Source organism: Chlorocebus sabaeus, chromosome 5 (assembly GCF_047675955.1).
Source record: "Chlorocebus sabaeus isolate Y175 chromosome 5, mChlSab1.0.hap1, whole genome shotgun sequence".
Taxonomy (NCBI): domain Eukaryota; kingdom Metazoa; phylum Chordata; class Mammalia; order Primates; family Cercopithecidae; genus Chlorocebus; species Chlorocebus sabaeus.
The window spans coordinates 69274989-69295210 of record NC_132908.1 but is presented as its reverse complement, the minus strand read 5'-3'; the positions used below and the strand labels follow the sequence as shown (position 1 = coordinate 69295210).

The 20222-nt window shown below is 45.1% G+C and overlaps 1 protein-coding gene across 1 annotated transcript in view; it reads right to left on the bottom strand.

Moving 5' to 3' along the window:
- PKD1L3 (polycystin 1 like 3, transient receptor potential channel interacting) overlaps positions 1-20222 on the bottom strand; it is an 85450-nt gene that overhangs the window by 3360 nt on the left and 61868 nt on the right. The window contains exons 25-30 of the mRNA XM_007993760.3: positions 13622-13937; positions 12597-12730; positions 5159-5286; positions 2879-3039; positions 1116-1326; positions 628-729 (exon numbers count right to left, since the gene is read on the bottom strand). Of these exons, the coding sequence (XP_007991951.3) occupies positions 628-729; positions 1116-1326; positions 2879-3039; positions 5159-5286; positions 12597-12730; positions 13622-13937 (1052 nt within the window). The remainder of the gene's footprint in view (positions 1-627; positions 730-1115; positions 1327-2878; positions 3040-5158; positions 5287-12596; positions 12731-13621; positions 13938-20222) is intronic.

Sequence of the window (20222 nt, the reverse complement as noted above, 5' to 3'; positions counted from 1 at the left end):
TTTTTTTTTTTTTTTAAAAATAGACATAGGGTCTGGAGTGCAGTGGCATGATCATGGCTCACTGTAGCCTCCAACTCCTGGGCTCACAGAATTCTCTCTCAGCCTCCTGAGTGGCTAGGACTACAGGTGCATGCCACCACACCTGGCTAATTTTTATTTTTTGTTTTTAGTAGAGACAGAGTCTCACTGTGTTCCCCAGGCTGGTCTCAAATTCTTGGCCTCAAGCAGTGCTCCCCGCCTTCTTGGCCTCTCTCATGGCTTGAACCAACTTACCTTACACTGTTAATGCACTTTCAAAGGGCCACTGAGAAGCAGAGAATCATGTTAATCTGGCCAAGCACAAGAGCACAAGCTTCGTCCCAGTGTCCTTTGCCAATAAGATTAAGGACACAAGAAGTGAGGAAGGAGGGACTGAGTGCTTAGTAAAGGGCAGATTTCTGAAAGCAACAGCCATGTAAATGCTGTGTGCATAGGCAGTACCTTAAAGCAGAAGAGCAAAGGACTGAAATTTTCCCCCTTTCCAGTGTGCAGTCTACAGTAGGGGGTTGTTTTCCTAAGGACTCCCCCAATTTTCCTTGTTCAATATATTAAATAGAATTCTGTGAGGAAACAAATTATTATTTTTACCTCCTCTTGGTGAGAAATTCCGATCAGGAGACCAACAACAGTCACTGCTGAGCTGAAAAATGTCCGGTAGTCAGAGATGCTGCATCCAAACAGCAGGTTAAACTGAACAGAAGGAGAAAGGCCAGTTAGTGCAAGCCAAGTGCACATCTTTCTGTCTTGAGGTGCCTGGCAATGTGGCCAACATAGAACCAATGGAATGGAAAGAAATTCCTTGTGGCCAAATTATGCCAAAAGAATAAACTTCCATTGTAATAACATAGTGTTTTCATAGAAATTTATTTGACCTTTATATTACCATGTAAGCTTTTATCCCCATTTTAGAGACAAACGTGTGGGTTTAAATCATACCAGTTAAGTATGGAACTAGAACTAAACCCGGCTTTCCTACTCTACCACCTCGGGTTTCTGTGTTGCGACCGTTTCTATGGGAAGCGATGCGGTTCTAAGACCACAGCACACGCAGGAGAGACAGCAACGTGGGGGCTTACGGCAACGGCATAGCCTGTCAGCAGGATTAGGATGATCAGCAGAAAGCCCACCACCTCGTCCCAGGCTCGGCTCAGTGTCCTGCTGATGACCCGCAGCCTGGGGCTATGACGCAGCAGGTTCCATAACTGAACGGTTGCCAGCAGAACCAGGAAGCCCACAAGGTGAGTCGCAGCAGAGTTCACTTTTACTGCCTCGTGGAAGCTGATAAACCTGCACCAAGGAAAGTTGACAGTTACTGAGCAGGAAGCATGTGCCTATGCCACGGTTTCCCCAGCGCCCCTGCTGCTGAGCGCGGCAGCCCTGAGTCCTGTGAGGTCAAATGCTTGTTGATGTGAGAAATGCTTTCTAGTGTGGCCTCCTGTGAGTTGTGGATATGGGAATAACAGAAGGCCACGGATTATTCAAGTGGTCTACCCGTTGCAGATTGCACTGGGAGCTGTGCCGAAGAAACCTTAAAATGTGACCTCTAGCTGATTTCTTTATTCCAAATTCATCCTGGGAAGCAAAACTAGCCTCCTGCACTGCTCTGAGCCAAATCTCTCCTCTCAAAAGATTAACTCAGCCCAGAGAGAGGAGCCATGCTCCTGGTCTGTTTTCTGTGGCACATGAATCCTGTGTTCTCTGCTGTACAGGATTGATGTAATAGGTGCAATAAAGCTTAGAACAAAATGATGGATGGTAGACTAGAGGTGAGGGGTGTTGCTCAGCAATTAGGCTTTGTTTTGTGAGAGATACATTCATAATTTTAGGTTGCAGCAACCAGATTACTCAGAAGGAGCCCCACAGACACTAGCAACTGGTGCCCTGCACAGATCTGCTGTGCCTCCATAAAACTGCTCTCCATAAGGCCTACTTGAAACAATGCCTCAGGAACAATTACACAGATCACTGCCCAGGCTGTTGGCCACTGATGCAAAGGTTAGCAAAGCACCACTTGGCAACACTTTGCATGGGAAACATAGATGTTCCTCTCCATGGGAAAAACCAGAGAAGGTGCCCAAAGGGGCAGCAAACATCTCTTAGTATGGATGAGTGAATGGATGAACATCCCTACCCAGAAAGCAGCTCCCTTTGCATTTAAAGGATGGACTATGTGTTGTGGTTTTATTTATTTATTTATTTTTATTATTATTTTTTAGACGGAGTCTCGCTCTGTCGCCCAGGCTGGAGTGCAGTGGCCGGATCTCAGCTCACTGCAAGCGCCGCCTCCCGGGTTTACGCCATTCTCCTGGCTCAGCCTCCCGAGTAGCTGGGACTACAGGCGCCCGCCACCACGCCTGGCTAGTTTTTTGTATTTTTTTAGTAGAGACGGGGTTTCACCGGGTTAGCCAGGATGGACTCGATCTCCTGACTTCGTGATCCGCCTGTCTCAGCCTCCCAAAGTGCTGGGATTACAGGCTTGAGCCACTGCGCCCGGCCGTGTTGTGGTTTTGTTTAAAGGATTATTTGTCCTGCGTTAGGCTTTATGCCTTCGCCAGAGGCGAAGGTCTTTCTGAAATTTAAATGCATTATCCTTAAGCACATACCTAAGCACTAATGAAGACAGAAGAGCTCTTCAATGTGACCAGCAGTTAAATGGCTTCCAGTTCACTGTTATCTCTGCTGTGGACATGAGTCCATGTTCTATTTTAACTCTAATATTGTGCATATACAGATCTGGTAGGGCAGTGAAGGAAGGGGAGTCTGAAAGAATACTTGTGTATAACCGGGAAACTTCAGCCATGAGGTAGGAATATGCTGTGCCCCTCAGGTTTCCTCTCACCTGTCCCGGTCATCGCGGTATCGTGCCATGTCTTTCCTAAGTAGAGAAATACTCTTCATGTCAAGCCCCAGGATGATGAAGCTAATGAGGATTATACTTGTGTCCAGAATGTTTCTTCTCTCAGTGAAGAACCTCCACTTCTGCCGTTTCAGCCGACAACCCTAAACATAGACAGCACAGTCACTGTTGCTTGTCTGAGAGATTAACTAGGTCTCTCCCTGCTCAAGTGTGATGAACGCAGCTGATGTCTATGGGCAAAGCACACTGCCAGGCGTTTATCAGATCTCACTTGGACAAATGGGCTATGGTCTTAGTTCAACTCTGTAGTCTTCAGAAATGCTGCTTACAGAAAAGTTATCTTCGAACACAACTTCCATTGGATACATTTCTTCTTTTTCTTGGAGATCATAAACTGTCACTTAAAAATAAATACAAAAGTTTCTTTCTTTGAGACAGGGTCTCGCTCTGTTGCCCAGGCTCGAGTGCAGTGGTGTGATCATAGCTCACTGCAGTCTCAACTTCCCAGGCTCAGGCTCAAGCAATCCTCCTACCTCAGCCTCCCAAGTAGCAGGGACCACAGGCACATGCCACCATGACCAGCTAAGTTTTTTTTTTTTTTTTTGTAGAGACAGAGTTTTGACATTTTGCCCACGCTAGTCTCGAACTCCTGGCTTCAAGTGATCTGCCCACCTCAGCTTCCCAAAGTGCTAAGATTACAGGCATGAGCCACCATGCCCAGCAAAAGTTTCTAAATTAGTTATCAAGCCTGAGAATGAAGAAAAAAATACTGTGTTTGGCTTAAGATATAAATATATTTTCTTCTGAGTGTAATCATCTGTATTTTTCTTTTTTTTTTTTTTTGAGACGGAGTTTAGCTCTTGTCACCCAGGCTGGAGTGCAGTGGTGCCATCTTGGTTCATTGCAACTTCTGCCTCCCAGGTTCAAGCAATTCTCCTGCCTCAGCCTCTCGAGTAGTTGGGACTATAGGAGCCCGCCACCACTCTCAGCTGATTTTTGTATTTTTAGCAGAGACAGGTTTCACCATATTGACCAGGCTGGTCTTGAACTCCTGACCTCAGGTGATCCACCTACCTCAGCCTACTAAAGTGCTGGGATTAAAGGTGTGAGCCACTGTTCTTGGCCACTTTTTTTTTTTTTTTTTTTTTGAGAGGGAGTTTTGCTTGTTGCCCAGGCTGAAGTATAATTGCGCAATCTCAGCTCACTGCAACCTCTGCCTCTCGGGTTCAAGTGATTCTCCTGCCTCAGTCTCCTGAGTAGCTAGGACTACAGGCATGCACCACCACACCCAGCTAATTATATATTTTTAGTAGAAACTGCATTTCTCCATGTTGGCCAGGCTGGTCTCAAACTCCTGACCTCAGGTAATCCGCCTGCCTCAGCCTCCTAAAGTGCGGGAACTACAGGCATGAGCCAATCATTTGTATTTCTGAGTGCTTGCTCTTTGTTCATCATACTTGCTTGGTATTACTTCATATAGGGCTAGTAAAACTACAAAAGTACTATTTCTCTTTTTTTTTTTTTTTTTTGAGACAGAGTCTCGCTCTGTTGCCCAGGCTGGAGTACAGTGGCTGGATCTCAGCTCACTGTAAACTCCGCCTCCCAGGTTTACGCCATTCTCCTGCCTCTGCCTCCCGAGTAGCTGGGACTACAGGCGCCCGCCCGCCACCATGCCCAGCTAGATTTTTTTTGTATTTTTTTTTTTTAGTAGATACGGGGTTTCACCGTGTTAGCCAGGATGGTCTCGATCTCCTGACCTCGCGATCCGCCCGTCTCGGCCTCCCAAAGTGCTGGGATTACAGGCTTGAGCCACCGCGCCAGGCCAAAAGTACTATTTCTATAGACTTAATTCTTTAGCTCCTGAAAATTGAAAGAGCCACTCTATTTGGTGGGAAACCAGTCAACCTTTAACTGAATTCAGGTTTCTGAAAAGAACCAAAATTATAGCCATAACTCTAGTAACACATCATTGTAGAGCTTCCCAAATAAAATGTGGCAACCTTTATTTCTCACATCTAATACCATCATCATCATCATTATTTTTGAGACAGGGTCTTGCTCTGTCACCCAGGCTGAAGCGCAGTGGCGTGATCGTAGCTCACTGCAACCTCTGCCTCCCAGGCTCAAACAATTCTCCCATCTGAGCCTCCCGAGCAGCTGGGACCACAGGTGCATGCCACCACACCTGGGTAATTTTTGTAGTCTGGTAAAGATGAGGTTTTGCCATGTTGCCCAGGCTGACATCTAACATTATTGACTCACCTGTATGAAGGCATGGTAACAGACCAGTAGATAATAGATGACTTGTGAGATGATAGACCAGGCAAAGCCCTTCTTTGACATCTGAAGGGAAGTGAAGCTTTCCAGTCTCACAGAGGTGAAGAAAGCACCTGAGAATGACAAAGAACACCTGGAGTCAAGAGTCTAAAACTTTTGCCGTCTTCTTGTTAAACTTTGTCTTTGAATAACCCCAACTCTTCCTGTATCATCAAATGTTTCTGAGTCTCAGTGCTCCACTTAGTATTTCCTTTAGAGCTGTCATGAATATTAAATGAGATAATGTACGCAAGGCTATTGGAGAAATACTGGTTTTACAGAAGTCAGTAGTGGGAAAGGATATGCTGTTGACCCTACCTTGAAGGGAGGTGTTGGTGACTTAACAGCTATTATAGATGTTACCCTAACCATGTCAGAATGGCTGCAGAGAGAAGTCTAAAGCACTGAAACCCCATGAGTACTAATGGTATCCCATGGATACTCAGTCATTTACATAAGGATAGACTAAAAGGCTTCAGCCTTCACCTGGAAGGACACTGAAAATGGTGACATTTATAAAATCATGAAAGGTCCTGTGAATATAAACCTTTCATAAAGCTTCAAAATATTAGTGATGGCAGCAGCACCCTGTCTGGAGTGGCTGCTGCCATGACACTGGCTGCAGTGGGCGAGGTGTGGCCGGGGCGTTGTGCTCTCTTGAGCCGTGGGAGCCAGTAACAGGTGGGAACCCTGCCCCCTTCTGAGGTGGAAGGTTGGGAGCCCCACCCTCCTGGGTGCAGCTGCAGCCGTCCAGCCACAGCTGCAGACCCGAGCATCCCTGCACTCTTGGGGGCTCAGGAAGCACCCCCTGCCCCTGCAGGTTCAGAAGTGCCTGCTCCCGCTGCCTGGCCTCTCTGCACTGCCAGCACCTGCTCTAATTTTGGAACAAAGTTTTGGCCAAGCCTGGGCACTGTCATGACCCAGCTGGATGTGTGTGCCCTTGGGGCAGTGCTGACAAGTAGCCCCCTACTGCCTCGGCCCTTTCCAAACTTTGGACACAGACGAGCATGGGAGGCAGGGAGGGTGAGGGGGCACTGAGGGCAGCTTGGCATGGACCTGCAGGTGCCCCTTGGCACAAACAGCCTGGACACCATGGGTGACTTGGGTGGCGGCAGGAGGCAGGCAGGCTCCTGGGCAGAAAGGGGTGGGTCCCCAGTAAAGCCCCACCTTTAAGCCAGGGATGGCCTGAAGCCTGGGGGCTGGGCTGCCAGTTCTGGAATCTGCCAGTTTCACCAACTCGAATGAGAACTTATGGCAGTTTTTCTGAGCCCACCCATGGCTGCCCAGGGACCAATCAGCACACACTTACTCCCCTCTGAAGCCCATAAAACCTCCAGACTCAGACAGACTTGGGCAGATGGCAGGATGACTTGCCTGCAGATAGGAGCTACCATTCCAGGTCTCTCCGCTGAGGGCTACACAAACAATGAGACGACCTGCCTGTCGATAGGAGCTACCAACTCCAGGTCTCCTGAAAACTGTCTTGTCACTCAGTGAAGCTCCTCTCCACCTCTCTCACCCTCCAGTTGTCTGTGTACCTCATTCTTCCCGGATGCAGGACAAGAACTCGGGACCTGCTGAGTGGTGGGACTAAAAGAGCTGTAACACAAACAGGGCTGAAACACACCCCCTCGCTTGCCACACTGCAGGCAATGAGAAGGAGAGAAGAGCTGTGGCTCTTTGCGGGAGTCCAGACCTACAGGCTCCCTGAGCTAGAGCTGTGACACCCTCTTCGGGGCTCTGTGGTTCCTAGCCTCTCCAAGATTCTGGGCACCATGGCATTCCTCTCGTTCAGACGTAGGCACCCACAGCGGAAACCACGTGCAGTACATCTGGTCCAGCTTCAGCCTTTCAGGGAGCCAGCACCTGTGCCAGCACATAGAGCTTCCCACCCCACCGCAGCAGCCAGTGTGCCTGGCTGTGTGCAGTGGCTGGACCCTGTGCTTGCTCATCCATATATCCCTCACTGCTCCGTGCCTGGCTCTCTCTTGGCAGGTGTGGGATCCAGGCCAGTAGCAGGAGCCGAGAACAGGCTGCCAGGCCAAGTGGGCAGAACAAGCCCAGTGGGTGTAAGCAACACTCAGGCAGAAGGTGCTGCAGGCCACAGAGGTTTCTGGCTGGCAAAGCAACACCCTAAGGATGCTGTGACATTAGAACTAAGATATACCCCTTGTAGGTAAAAAAGACATTTAAGAACAAAAGGAACTCCTATTTCACCTAGCAAGCTCTCAAGACTGGAACTTTTCCCATGTTTATTTTAATCCCTGTCTATATTTTGTTAGTAACTAAAAACCCCGGGAAGACCCTCAGGAAGCCATTATGCTTCATTAGAAACAAGCATAAGAGAAGTGGTCTACTCTGCAGGTCTGAGAGGAGAAAAATTCCTGATTGGGAGAAAGATGTGATGGAAATGGAAGGATACTTGTGAGCCAATTCTGGGAGAAAGAAGAAAGCGAAGAAGGTGGATTCGGACAGACATCCTGTGAAAGTGGGGGAAATGAATGGACCAGTTTAACTCCAATCCCTTACAAAATGCCACTATAATGAAAGTGAAAGGATAAAGTAAAAACTTCAATAGATGAAGTAAAGGAGGGCAGATGAGAGCAACAAAGTGCTGGAAGCTGAAAAGTAGAGGAATCACATTGACTCAGCAAGTTCAAGAAAGCTGAAATCTAAGGCAGTCATACAGGAAACCTGGAAGCAAGCCCATTCTAACCACGAAACCCTGGAAAGCCTCAGAAATTGCAGGCATCAGGTAGTTCTGAAGGTAGAAGTTCAGATGGAACTGAAAATAGCGTCAACTGAAAGTCAATATATATATATAAACAACAACTAGATTCCAAATTTCCTCCCTCACCATTCACAACCAGATATTTGCTACCCATCTTGCCTTCTACCACCCCACAACTAAAGGTTTGTTTCCTAGTGATGCTGAATGAGAGAATCTGGACTTGGGGCACCAGCTACATCTGAGAGTAACGGTTTACTGGAAAAGGAAAAATTTACATGCTGCCTAGTGAGACACTTCCCAGATCCCTTCCCTCAACTCACTCTGATAAGTATAATAGGCTCATACTCTCAAGGTAGGAGTTTGGAGTGTCTTTAAAAACTGACTGCCTAAAAAGAGAGACTTAGATACCAGTTGATAAGCTCTATGCATGGGCATAGAGCTTTTTTTTTTTTTTTTGAGATGGAGTCTCACTCTGTCACCCAGGCTGGAGTGCAGTGGTATGATCTCAGCTCACTGCAAGCTCCGCCTCCTGGGTTCAAGCAATTCTCCTGTCTCAGCCTCCCGAGTAGCTGGGATTACAGGCATGCGCCACCAAGCCTGGCTAATTTTTGTATTTTTAGTAGACATGGGGTTTTGCCATGTTGGCCAGGCTAGTCTCAAACTCCTGATTTCAGGTGATCTACCTGCCTCGGCCTCCCAAAGTGCTGGGATTACAGGCGTGAGCCACCGCACCCAGCCAGGCACAGAGCTTATAATTAGCATTTAGTTGCTTTTTATTGCCCTTTTTTTTTTGGTGGGGGGGTGTGGGATACAGGGTCTGGCTGTCACCCAGGCTGGAGTACACTGGTATGATCTCAGCTCACTACAACTTCCGCCTCCCAGGATCAAACCATTCTGCCACCTCAGCCTCTCAAGTAGCTGAGACTACAGGTATACACCACCATGCCAGGCTAATTTTTATATTTTTGGTAGAGATGAGGTTTCACCATGTTGCCCAGGCTGGTCTCGAACTCCTGGGCTCAAGTGATCTTCCTGCCTTGGCCTCCCAAAGTGCTGGGATTATAGGCTTGAGCCACCGCACCCAGCCTGCCTTTCTTTAAAAGGACAGCCAGGCACTTGAGTCTCTAACGTTGAAAACTGTAGATCAAAAACAACAAATCAAAAAAGGAGTTCAGAGGAATTAGAGACAGTAAAGGATCAGAAGGAAAGAAAACCCACTGTAATATACCAGAGTTAAGAGGATATTGCATCCATAAAAGAACAATAAGAGACTATGGAAAAAACATGAGAACAACAATTTTGGAAATTAAATATTATAGAAAGAAAAAATAGTTTAGAAGATAAAAATTAAAGTAATATTGCAGATATTAGACGAAAAAGATGAAAAACAGAAGCAAAAATATAAGAAAATCGCAACTCCAGGAGTTATAACGTCAAAATGCTAGAAAATCAGAAAAAATGAACAGAGAAAATGGAGAATAAATTAACAAAGAAAAATGAAGAAAATTTCTCAGAACTTAAGGACACATTTCCAGATGATAGAACATTCTATGACATTCTTTTTTTTTTTTTTTTTTTTTTTTTTGAGATGGAGTCTCGCTGTGTCACACAGGCTGGAGTGCAGTAGCACCATCTTGGCTCACTGCAACCTCCACTCCTGGGTTCAAGTGATTCTTCTGCCTCAGCCTCCCAAGTAGCTGGGACTGCAGGCGTGAGCCACCATGCCCAGGTAATTTTTGTATTTTTAGTAGGGACAGGGTGTCACCACATTGGCCAGGCTGGTCTCGAACTCCTAGACCTCGTGATCCACCCACCTTGGCGTCCCAAAGTGCTGAGATTACAGGCATGAGCCACTGCGCCCAGCCTCTGTGACATTCTTTCATAACCCAGAGGACAAAGAAAAAAACCTAAAAACTTTTGAGGTTGGGGACTGGGAATCAGAATGCCAGTATAATACTTTTTAACACTAACATGAAAAATTAGAAAGCATTGGAGCTACACTTTTCAAAAATCTGGCCGGGCATGGTGGCTCATGCCTGTAATCCCAGCACTTTGGGAGGCCAAGGTGGGCAGATCACTTGAGGTCAGGAGTTCAAGACCAGCCTGGCCAACATGGTGAAACCCCATAAAATATGTAAATACATAAATTGTAAAAATAAAAAACTCAGCCAGGCATGGTGGCGGCCACCTGTAATCCCAGTTACTTGGGAGGCTGAGGCAGGGAGAATTGCTTGAACCCAGGAGGCAGAGTGTACAGTGAGCCGAGATGGTGCCACTGCACTCCAGCCTGGGTGACAGAGCGAGACCCCATCTCAAAACAAACAAATGAACCAAAATCCTGCAAGAAAGAAATTATATACAGATAAATTAGAATCTAATGTGATGGGAGAATAAAAACACTTTTGGAGATGTAAGTCTCCAACAAATTTACCTCCCTTGTACTCTTCCAGGAAGTTACCAGAGCACGTGCTCTAGCAAAATGAGCAAGTAAGCCAAGAAAGGAAGACATGGAATCCAGAAGACAGGGAATTCAGTAGAGGAGAGAGGTAAAGATAATCCCAGGGTAATGGTGAAGGGAGAGTCCTGGAGAGCCGTAGAGCAGCCTAGAGAATAATCAATCCAGACTGTACCCAAGAAGGAGGGCTCCAGGGAAGGTGTCTCCAAGAAGATAAAATGACAGTTTACATGGTACTCTAAGAGAATGAGAGATTTCTACTTTTAGGAAGAATTTGGAGATTAATCAGTGACAGATACATAGAAAACCAACCAAATTTTTAAAAAAGTAATATTCTAGAGAAAAGAAAGGATGTATAAGAAAGGAAATCTAATTATAATATACTAATGTCTCATCTTTGAAAAACATAATGGAAATGCTCAATATTAAACTAAATAAATTTTATTACTATGTTGGGAGAATGAGAAAAGATCAAAGATGTGTATGTGTTTGAGATATATCTGGGTGTAAGAAAACTACCACCGGCTGGCTGAGGTGGCTCATGCCTGTAATCCCAGCATTTTGGGAGGTTGAGGCAGGTGGATCACTTGAGGCCAGGAGTTCAAGACCAGCCTGGCCAACATGGTGAAACCCCATGTCTACTGAAAATACAAAAATTAGCTGGGTGTGGTGGCAGGCGCCTGTAATCCCAGCTACTCAGGAGGCTGAGGCAGGAGAAAGGCTTGAGCCCAGAAGGTAGAGGTGGCAGTGAGCTGAGATCACACCACTGCACTCCAGCCTGGGAGACTGAGTGACACTCTGCCTCAAAAAAAAAAAAAAAAAAAAAATTCATCCTAACAGAAACAGGTAACACCTAAAACTGAAAATTTATGAAATAGACAATAATCTTGTTAATTTTTTTTTTTTTTTTTTTTTTTTTGAGACGGAGTCTCGCTCTGTCGCCCGGGCTGGAGTGCAGTGGCCGGATCTCAGCTCACTGCAAGCTCCGCCTCCCGGGTTTACGCCATTCTCCTGCCTCAGCCTCCCGAGTAACTGGGACTACAGGCGCCCGCCACCTCGCCCGGCTAATTTTTTGTATTTTTTAGTGGAGACGGGGTTTCACCGTGTTAGCCAGGATGGTCTCGATCTCCTGACCTCGTGATCCGCCCGTCTCGGCCTCCCAAAGTGCTGGGATTACAGGCTTGAGCCACCGCGCCCGGCCTTTTTTTTTTTTTTTTTTTTTGAGACAGAGTTTCACTCTTGGTGCCCAGGCTGGAGTACAATGGCGCAATCTCAGCTCACTGCAACCTCTGCCTCCTGGGTTCAAGCGATTCTCCTGCCTCAGCCTCCCGAGTAGCTGGGATTATAGGCACCTGCCACCACTCCTGGCTAATTTTTTTGTATTTTCAGTAGAGATGGGGTTTCGCCATGTTGGCCAGGCTGGTCTCGAGCTCCTGACCTCAGGTGATCCACCTGTCTCAGCCTCCCAAAGTGCTGAGATTATAGGCGTGAGCCACCATGCCCGGCCCATGTTAATAATTTTTAAATTCTGAAAGATCTAGTTTAAAAAAACAGAAAGTAGCCTTTGGGGAGTAGGAATGAGGTAGGGATGAACTGAGGACTCCTGTTTTTCCCTTGAACTATTTGACTTTTAAAGTTATATTTAAATATAATAACTTTAATTAAAGTAATATATTTAAATTAATGGTATAAGACAGAGAAAGAAACTGGGACTTCTCCTGAGCTACTCAGGTGTCTTAGTCCATTTTGTATTGCTATAAAGGAGTATCCAAACCTTGAGTAATTTATAAAGAAAAAAGGTTTCTTTGGCTCACAATTCTGATGGCTGGCAAGTTCAAAATTGGGCGTGTGCATCTGGTGAGGGCCTCAGGCTGCTGCCACTCATGGCAAAGGTGAAGGGGAGACAGCCTGTGCAGAGATCACATGGAATGAGAGGAAGCAAGAGAGGGGTGGGGGAGATTCCGGCTCTTTTTAAACAAACAGCTTTCTTGGGAACTAATAGAATGAGAACTCACTTACTCCTAAGGGAGGGCATCAATCTATCCATGAAGGATCTGCCTCCCAGGACGCAAACACCTCCCATCAGGCTCCACTTCCAATGCTGGGAATCGAATTTTAACATGAGGTTTACAGGGGACAAACATCCAACCCAAAGCACAAGATCATAGAGAGAGGAGAGAAGAGAGAGGCCTTCGTACCCACATCACTGGACTCCAACATCAGGATCACAACACAGAATAGGTTCACATTAGCATTGAAGACCACAAACTCCACAAAGAGGCCTTTTGTGCGTTGGTCTAGCCAATGCCTCTGTTCAAGATGCTGTAGAACTCTGGGTAAACAGAGGACAGGGTCAGCTCGTTTTCTCCAATACTGCAAAGGGGGAAAATATCCTGATGTTTCAAATATTACTGTCATATACCAGGTAAGATGTTACAGTTCCCAATCTACTTTTCCTATGAAATATTTTATGATTACTAATGCCCAAACTTTCACTGGTATTAAATTTAGTAGACCATAAAAATGAAAGTTTTTACAATAGTATTCACAACAAGGTTAAATATTCAGGAAAATATACTTGGCATTTCAGGTCTGAAGTAGAATGTCATGCTATGACAAGTATTTCTACTTGAAGTATTAAATGCTACTCTTGACTACCAGCTGTTCAGTTTTGGGAGGTAGGAGGAATATAAATGTCATTATTCAGTTGGCATTGTTTGTGAATAATGAATTCCTTGCATTTAAATGAAGAGATAATTATTTTTATTTAGACTTTTTCTCATGTAATGACAGAGATTCTCAGAATACTAAACCACTCTATAAGTCTCAGGAAATTTAATTTTGGCATTGGACTTTTGGGTTCCTGTATTTTGGCTCATGAACGGCAAGGTTTCCTTTATATGTTAAGATTACAGTTTGTCCAAGCTATGGTTACTTGAATTTAACTTCAGCTAGGATTGAAAATGATAGGTATTTCTCCAGCTACAAAATGAATTTTGGCAAATTGCCAAACCAAAACATACCTGTAGTCTGAGGTTGAGCAAGGAATTTTTAAACCAAAGGGTATATTTCCTTAGAAGTCTAAAATAAAAGTATCCATAAGAGTTACAGACAGTATAGTAGCTGTCAAAACTACTCAAATGGGTCTGAAATTCCTATTTGTCCTATGAATGGCCAAAAGCAAATATTTTGGTCTTCTTGCTCAGGGCCCAGGCTTACTCACCGGGCTGCAGTACTGGAGTTTCTTCCAAGTTTCACAGCGTATCCTCCTCCTGAGTAAGTGGCAAATTCCCCTTGAATGGGAGAACCACCCAGGGTCTCCTGATTCTGATAATGCCAAATGCTATCTGATTTGGTGATGTTTGTATCAAGGGGGCCCCAATTAACCCCATAGTTCTCTGTATCCTCCTGATGTTGGTGAGGTGGCTTCACTTGCTCCCGGGGAGATACTCCAGCTGGGAAGAGTCCGGGATCAGCAATGCGAATCTGACGCAGCAGAACATTGCCCAAAAGAAAGGAGTTCCCATCAGCAATAAATCCTAATGAAAAAGTGAAAGAAACAGTTTTGTTTATATATTTTTTAAAATCTTTTTTTCCAGCACATCCAGAATGCAAAAAAAAGAAACGACGTGAAAAGTGCCGCATTAGGTTAGTAACGAGAAAAAATGCATACTTTCACCATTAGGTTTGAAAACATTTTTGGAGGTTCTAGATAATGCTATTAGGTAAGAAAAAGAAGTAAGGCTGGATATGGTACATCACACCTGTAATCCCAGCACTTTAGGAGGCCAAGGCGGGAGGATGGCTTGAGGCCAGGAGTTCAAGACCACCCTGGGCAACACAGGTGTACACGGTCTTTATATTAAAAAAAAAAAAAATGTTCAAGTAATGAGATATATAAAAATAAAAAAGTGAAATTATCACAATTTGTAAATGATATGTCTAATCTAGATGAATTAAGAGAATCGACTGAAAAACTGACCATTGAACAACACATGTTTGAACTGCACGGGTCCTCTTATAAGTAGATTTTCTCCCACCTCTGCCACCCCCGAGACACCAAGATTAACCCTCTGCTCTTCCTCAGCCTACTCCATGTGAAGACGATGAGGATGAAGCCCTTTGTCATGATCCACTTAATGAACCGTAAATTAGTTTATCTTCCTTATGATTTCCTTAATATTCTTTTATCTAGCTTATTTTAAGAATACAGTATCTAATACACATAACATACAAAATATGTGTTAATCAACTGTTATGTTATCAGTAAGTCTTCCAGTCAATAGTAGGCTATTAGTAGTTAAGTTTTTGAGGAGTCAAAAGTTAGACATGGGCCGGGCGCGGTGGCTCAAGCCTGTAATCCCAGCACTTTGGGAGGCCGAGACGGGCAGATCACGAGGTCAGGAGATCGAGACCATCCTGGCTAACACGGTGAAACCCCGTCTCTACTAAAAAAATACAAAAAACTAGCCGGGCGTGGTGGCGGGCGCCTGTAGTCCCAGCTACTCCGGAGGCTGAGGCAGGAGAATGGCGTAAACCAGGGAGGCAGAACTTGCAGTGAGCTGAGATCCGGCCACTGCACTCCAGCCTGGGCAACAGAGCCAGACTCCGTCTCAAAAAAAAAATAAAAAATAAAAAAAAAGTTAGACATGAATTTTCATCTGCATCAGGGGCCAGCACCCCAAGCCCTGTGTTGTTCAAGGGTCAATTGTACTTACAAAAAGAATTCAGCAAGGTGGCTGGATACTAAATAAACAAAGAAATCAACAGTGTTCATATGGCCACACAATATTTACTTAGATAGTATACAGAAATCAAACATTTTTTGTTGAGATAGACTCTCACTCTGTTGCCCAGGCTGGAGTGCAGTGGTACAATCTTTGCTCACTGTAACCTCTGCCTCCCAGGTTCAAGTGATTCTCCTGCCTCAGCCTCCTGAGTAGCAGGGACTACAGGTGTTCCACTCAGCTACTTTAAAAAAATTTTTTTAGTAGATATGAGGTTTCACCATGTTGGCCAGGCTAGTCTGGAACTTCTGACCTCAGGTGATCTGCCCATCTTGGCCTCCCAAAGTGCTGGGATTACAGGCATGAAGTATCATACCTGTCCTAAAACATCTCATTTATAATAGTAACACAAAAGGTAAAATAAACCTAACGAGAGATGTGCAAAAATTCTATGGGGAACAATTCTGAATCTTACTGAGAGCTACAAATGAAGATGAAAACAAATAGAAAAGCATACCATGCTCTCAGGGAGGAAGAGAACATAATAAAAATCTTAATTCCCTAATCTTTATAGGTTCTTAGTCTATATCTCTATAAAGATCTAGATCTATAACTATATACATTCTTAATATATAAAAAGCTCCTACAAAACAAAACGGGTAAACAAAACCACACAGCCTGATAAAAAGTAGCCAAAGAATATGGGCGGATGCTTACTCATCCATTCTTTGTATCAGTATGTATTGAGTGCTCAAAGGCACCAGGTCCCACCTAGGTACCCAGAATATAGCAATGGGTGTAACAGAGTCCAGGCCACCGAGAGCCCATATTTGAGGAGCAAGAGAGATGGGCAATAACCAAATAATATTCAGGTAATGCTAAGGGCTATGAAGAAAAATTAAGCAGAGTAAGGGGATCAAGAGTGATTTGGAGAGGGAGCAACGCTGTTACCTTAGGTAGGATCATCAGAGAAGCTTTCTCTGGGAAGATGGCATAGGAGAGGCCCTAACACAGTCAGAAATCAGTCACAAGGAGAACAGCAAGTTCCAAGGCCCTGAGTGAGAGCATGCTTGACATATTTAAGGAAAGCACAGAAGCTTGAGTGGCTGAAGTCGCGTGAACGAGGGTAAGAGGAGTAAGAGATGAAGTAACAGATGCAACTGGGGGCCAAACCGGGCAGGCCCTTGTAAGCTTTGGAAAGGACTTGGGACTTTTAAGTTTGATGGGAATCCACCGGGCGGTTTTCAACAATGAAGCAACAGATTTATGTCTTAAAAATAGAATATGGGGAGGATTGAGTGAAAAAAGGCAAAAGCATATGGACAAGTATTGCCCCTATGAAAAGGGAAAAAGCATGTCTTAGTTTAAACTTTCATTTTTCTGGGTGCAGTTACAAAGTCTTTCATATATTTCATGGACACTTGAATTGCTTGAAAACACCAATTTTCACCAGGCTGTCTCTTGGGAATGTGGGCAGGTGCTCTCATATATTGCTTCTTGTTTTTTTTTGTTTTGTGTTTTGAGACAGAGTTTTGCTCTGTCTCCCAGGCTGGAGTACAGTGGGACGATCTTGACTCACTGCAACCTCTGCCTCCCAGGTTCAAGCAGCTCTCCTCCCTCAACCTCCTGAGTAGCTAGGACTACAGGCATGCACCACCAGGCCAAGCTAATTTGTGTGTGTGTGTGTTTTGTTTTTCTTTTTTTAGTAGAGACGGGGTTTCACTATGTTGACCAGGCTGGTCTCGAACTCAAGTGATCTGCCTGCCTTGGCCTCCCAAAGTGCTGGGATTACAGATGTGACCCACTGCACCCAGCCATATATCGCTAATAGCAGTGTTTATTGGTACACTATGACAATTTGGCCATCTCTTTCTAAATTAAAAATGTATATATACTTTGACCTAGCAGTCTTTTCCAAGGTATTTATCTTTCGATGTATTTGCACCTTTGTGGAATTAAGTACGTGCAAGGATATTAATGATAGTCTTGCTAACAATAAGCCTGGAAATGATCTAAAGACCTATCAGTAGGGAGCTGGGTATATAAATTATGGTACATCCATGCAGTGGGATACTATACAGTAAGTGAATAAAACATAATAGTGGCATCTTCATATGTGCTGATAGAACAAGCCCCAGATTCACTGTTAAGGGAAAAAAGCAAAATGCTTTTTTTTTTTTTTTTTTGAGGCAGAGTCTTACTCTGTTGCCCTGGCCGGAGTGCAGTGTGGTGTGATCTTGACTCACTGCAACCTCCACCTCTCCGGTTCAAGTGAGTTTCCTGCCTCAGCTTCCCAAGTAGTTGGGATTATAGGCACCCGCCACCACGGATGGCTAATTTTTGTCTTTTTAGTAGAGATGAGGTTTCACCATGTTGGCCAGGCTGGTCTCGAACTCCTGACCTTGTGATCCACCCATCTCCACCTCCCAAAGTGCTGAGACTACAGGCAGGAGCCACTGCACCCGGCCATTACCTTTGAAAGAATGTATAATAAATATGTATAATAAATTGGGACTGTAGCTGTCTTTTGAGAGGAGAGACGGGGATCTAGGGGACAAGGAAGAGCTGCACAATATACCCTTTAGTTGTACATTTGGATTTTCTTTTTTTTTTTTTTTTTGATGCAGGGTCTCACTCTGTCACCCAGGCTGGAGTGCAGCGATGCGATCTTGGCTCACTGCAACCTCCGCCTCCCAGCTTAAGCATTTCTCCCACCCCAGCCTCCCAAGTAGCTGGGACCACAGGTCTGCATTACCATGCCCAGCTAATTTGTATATTTTTTGTAGAGATGGGGTTGCACCATGTTGCCTAGGCTGGTCTTGAACTCCTGGGCTCAAGTGATCCTGCAGCCTTGGCCTCCCAAAGTGCTGGGATTACGGGCATGAGCCACTGTGCCCAGCCAAGACACTACATACTACAGGAGCCAAGGAGTGCAAGAGAGACCATGCCTGCTGTGATGGTGCAGACCTCAGCCAGAGATCCAGTCACTATTTTTGTTCTTGAGATGAGGTCTTGGCTCTGCTCAGACTAGGGTGTAGTGGTGAGACCATGGCTCACTGCAGCCTTAAACTCCTGGGCTCAAATGATCCTCCTGCCTCAGACTCCCAAGCAGCTGGTACTACAGTCACGTGCAACCATGCCTGGCTAATTTTTTTTTTGTAGAGATGGGATCTTGCCATGTTGCCCAGGCTGGTCTTGAACTACTGGCTTCAAATGATACCCCTGCTACAGTATCCCAAAGCACTAGCATCACAGACGTAAGCCACTGTTCCTGGCCCAGTTACCTTGATTTAGTATTTTGTTCAGGACAAGGTACAATTATAGACTGCAAGTAGCATGTGCCCTGGGCCAGGTGCGGTGGCTCATGCCTGTAATTCCATCACTCTGGGAGGCTGAGGTGGGTGGATCACCTGAGGTCAGCCTGGTCAATATAGCAAAACCCCATCTCTCCCAAAAATAAAAAAAATTAGCTGCGCATGGTGTGGGGCGCCTATAATCACAGCTACTCAGGAGGCTGAGGGAGGAGAATCGCTTGAGCCCAGGGGATGGAGGTTGCAGTGAGACGAGATCACACCACTTTGCTGTAACCTGGGCGAAAGAGTGAAACTCCGTCTTGGGGGGGGAAAAAAAAAAAAAGAATGTACCCTGAACCCAGAACTGTCACCACCTAAAACTGAACTAAGGACACCAGACTGGGCAACATAGTGAGAACCTGTCTCTAAAAAAAATAATAATTAACTGGGTATGGTGGCACACACCTGTAGTCCCAGCTACTCAGGACGCTGAGGTGGGGGAATTGCTTGAGCCCACAAGTTCAAGGCTGCAGTGAGATGAGATTATGTCACTGCATTCTAGCCTGAGTGGGAGACTGAGACCCTGATTCTAAAAGTAAAATTAAAAAAAAAATTGAACTAAATAGATTCAACATGCAATAAATAGGAGTTATCATCTATAAAAACTCTCTCAAACACACTAACCACACCTTTAGGACTGTAAATGTTTGCTGAGATAAAAATGCATTTTAGATTCTTTTTCAGGAACCTAGGAAGTGATCCAAATCTCATCAGGAAGCCACCAATCCTGAGATAAACGAATGTAACAGTTTCCAGAATGCAGCTTACTTAACAAGATCTAAAGTTAAATAATGACAGTGTTGGTAACTGGTGGAAAAATTTTGAATACAAAACGTTCCTGGCAGATGCGGTGGCTCTCACCTATAATCCCAGCACTTTGGAAGGCCAAGGTGGGTGGATCACTTGAGGTCAGGAATTTGAGACCAGCCTGACCAACATGGTGAAACCCCATTTCTACTAAAGGAAGCTGAGGCAGGAGAATCGCTGGAACCCGGGAGGCGGAGGTTGCAGTGAGCCAAGATCATGCCATTGCACTCCAGCCTGGGCAATGAGAGCAAAACTCTGCCTCAAAAAAAAAAAAAAAAAAAAAAAAAAAAAGAAAGCCAGATGTGGTAGTGCATGCCTGTAATCCTAGCTACTAGAGAGGCTGAAGCAGGAGAATTGCTTCAACCTGGGAGGTGGAGGTTTCAGTGAGCCTGGATTGTGCCACTGCACTCTGGCCTGCGTGACAGAGTAAGACTGTCTCCAAAAAAAAAAAAAAAAAAAATGCGATCCTTGAGAAAGTCATTCTTTAGCATTTCTTCATCACTGTCCACAGCAAGGCATACTAACTCCTCTGCATGGTGGCGTTCCTTGAAGACACAAACCATATCGTGTCCATCTTTTCACTGTTAGCTCCTAGGACAGTTCCAAGCGTATTAGAGAAGTTCAATGCATTTTGTGGGGCTGAACTGGATACCCATGCAAGCAAAGTCACACAGACATCCTCACAGACTTGGGAAAGATGGCTCAGGCCAAAATAGCATCTCATGTGGAGATCCTCCAATGAACCCACATTCCTGGTTTTGCACTTACTGAACAGCCTTCTCTGCTATGTGTGGTTGAGTCCTAGAGGTCACTCTGGTTACTTCTCATGATGTAACTGAATCCACTGTCATTCTTGCTTGTCAGCCTTTTGTGAAGCTCATCAGTGGGGAATCGGCCCCATGGGCCTGGGTGAACAGATGTAACTGAACCTCCTTAG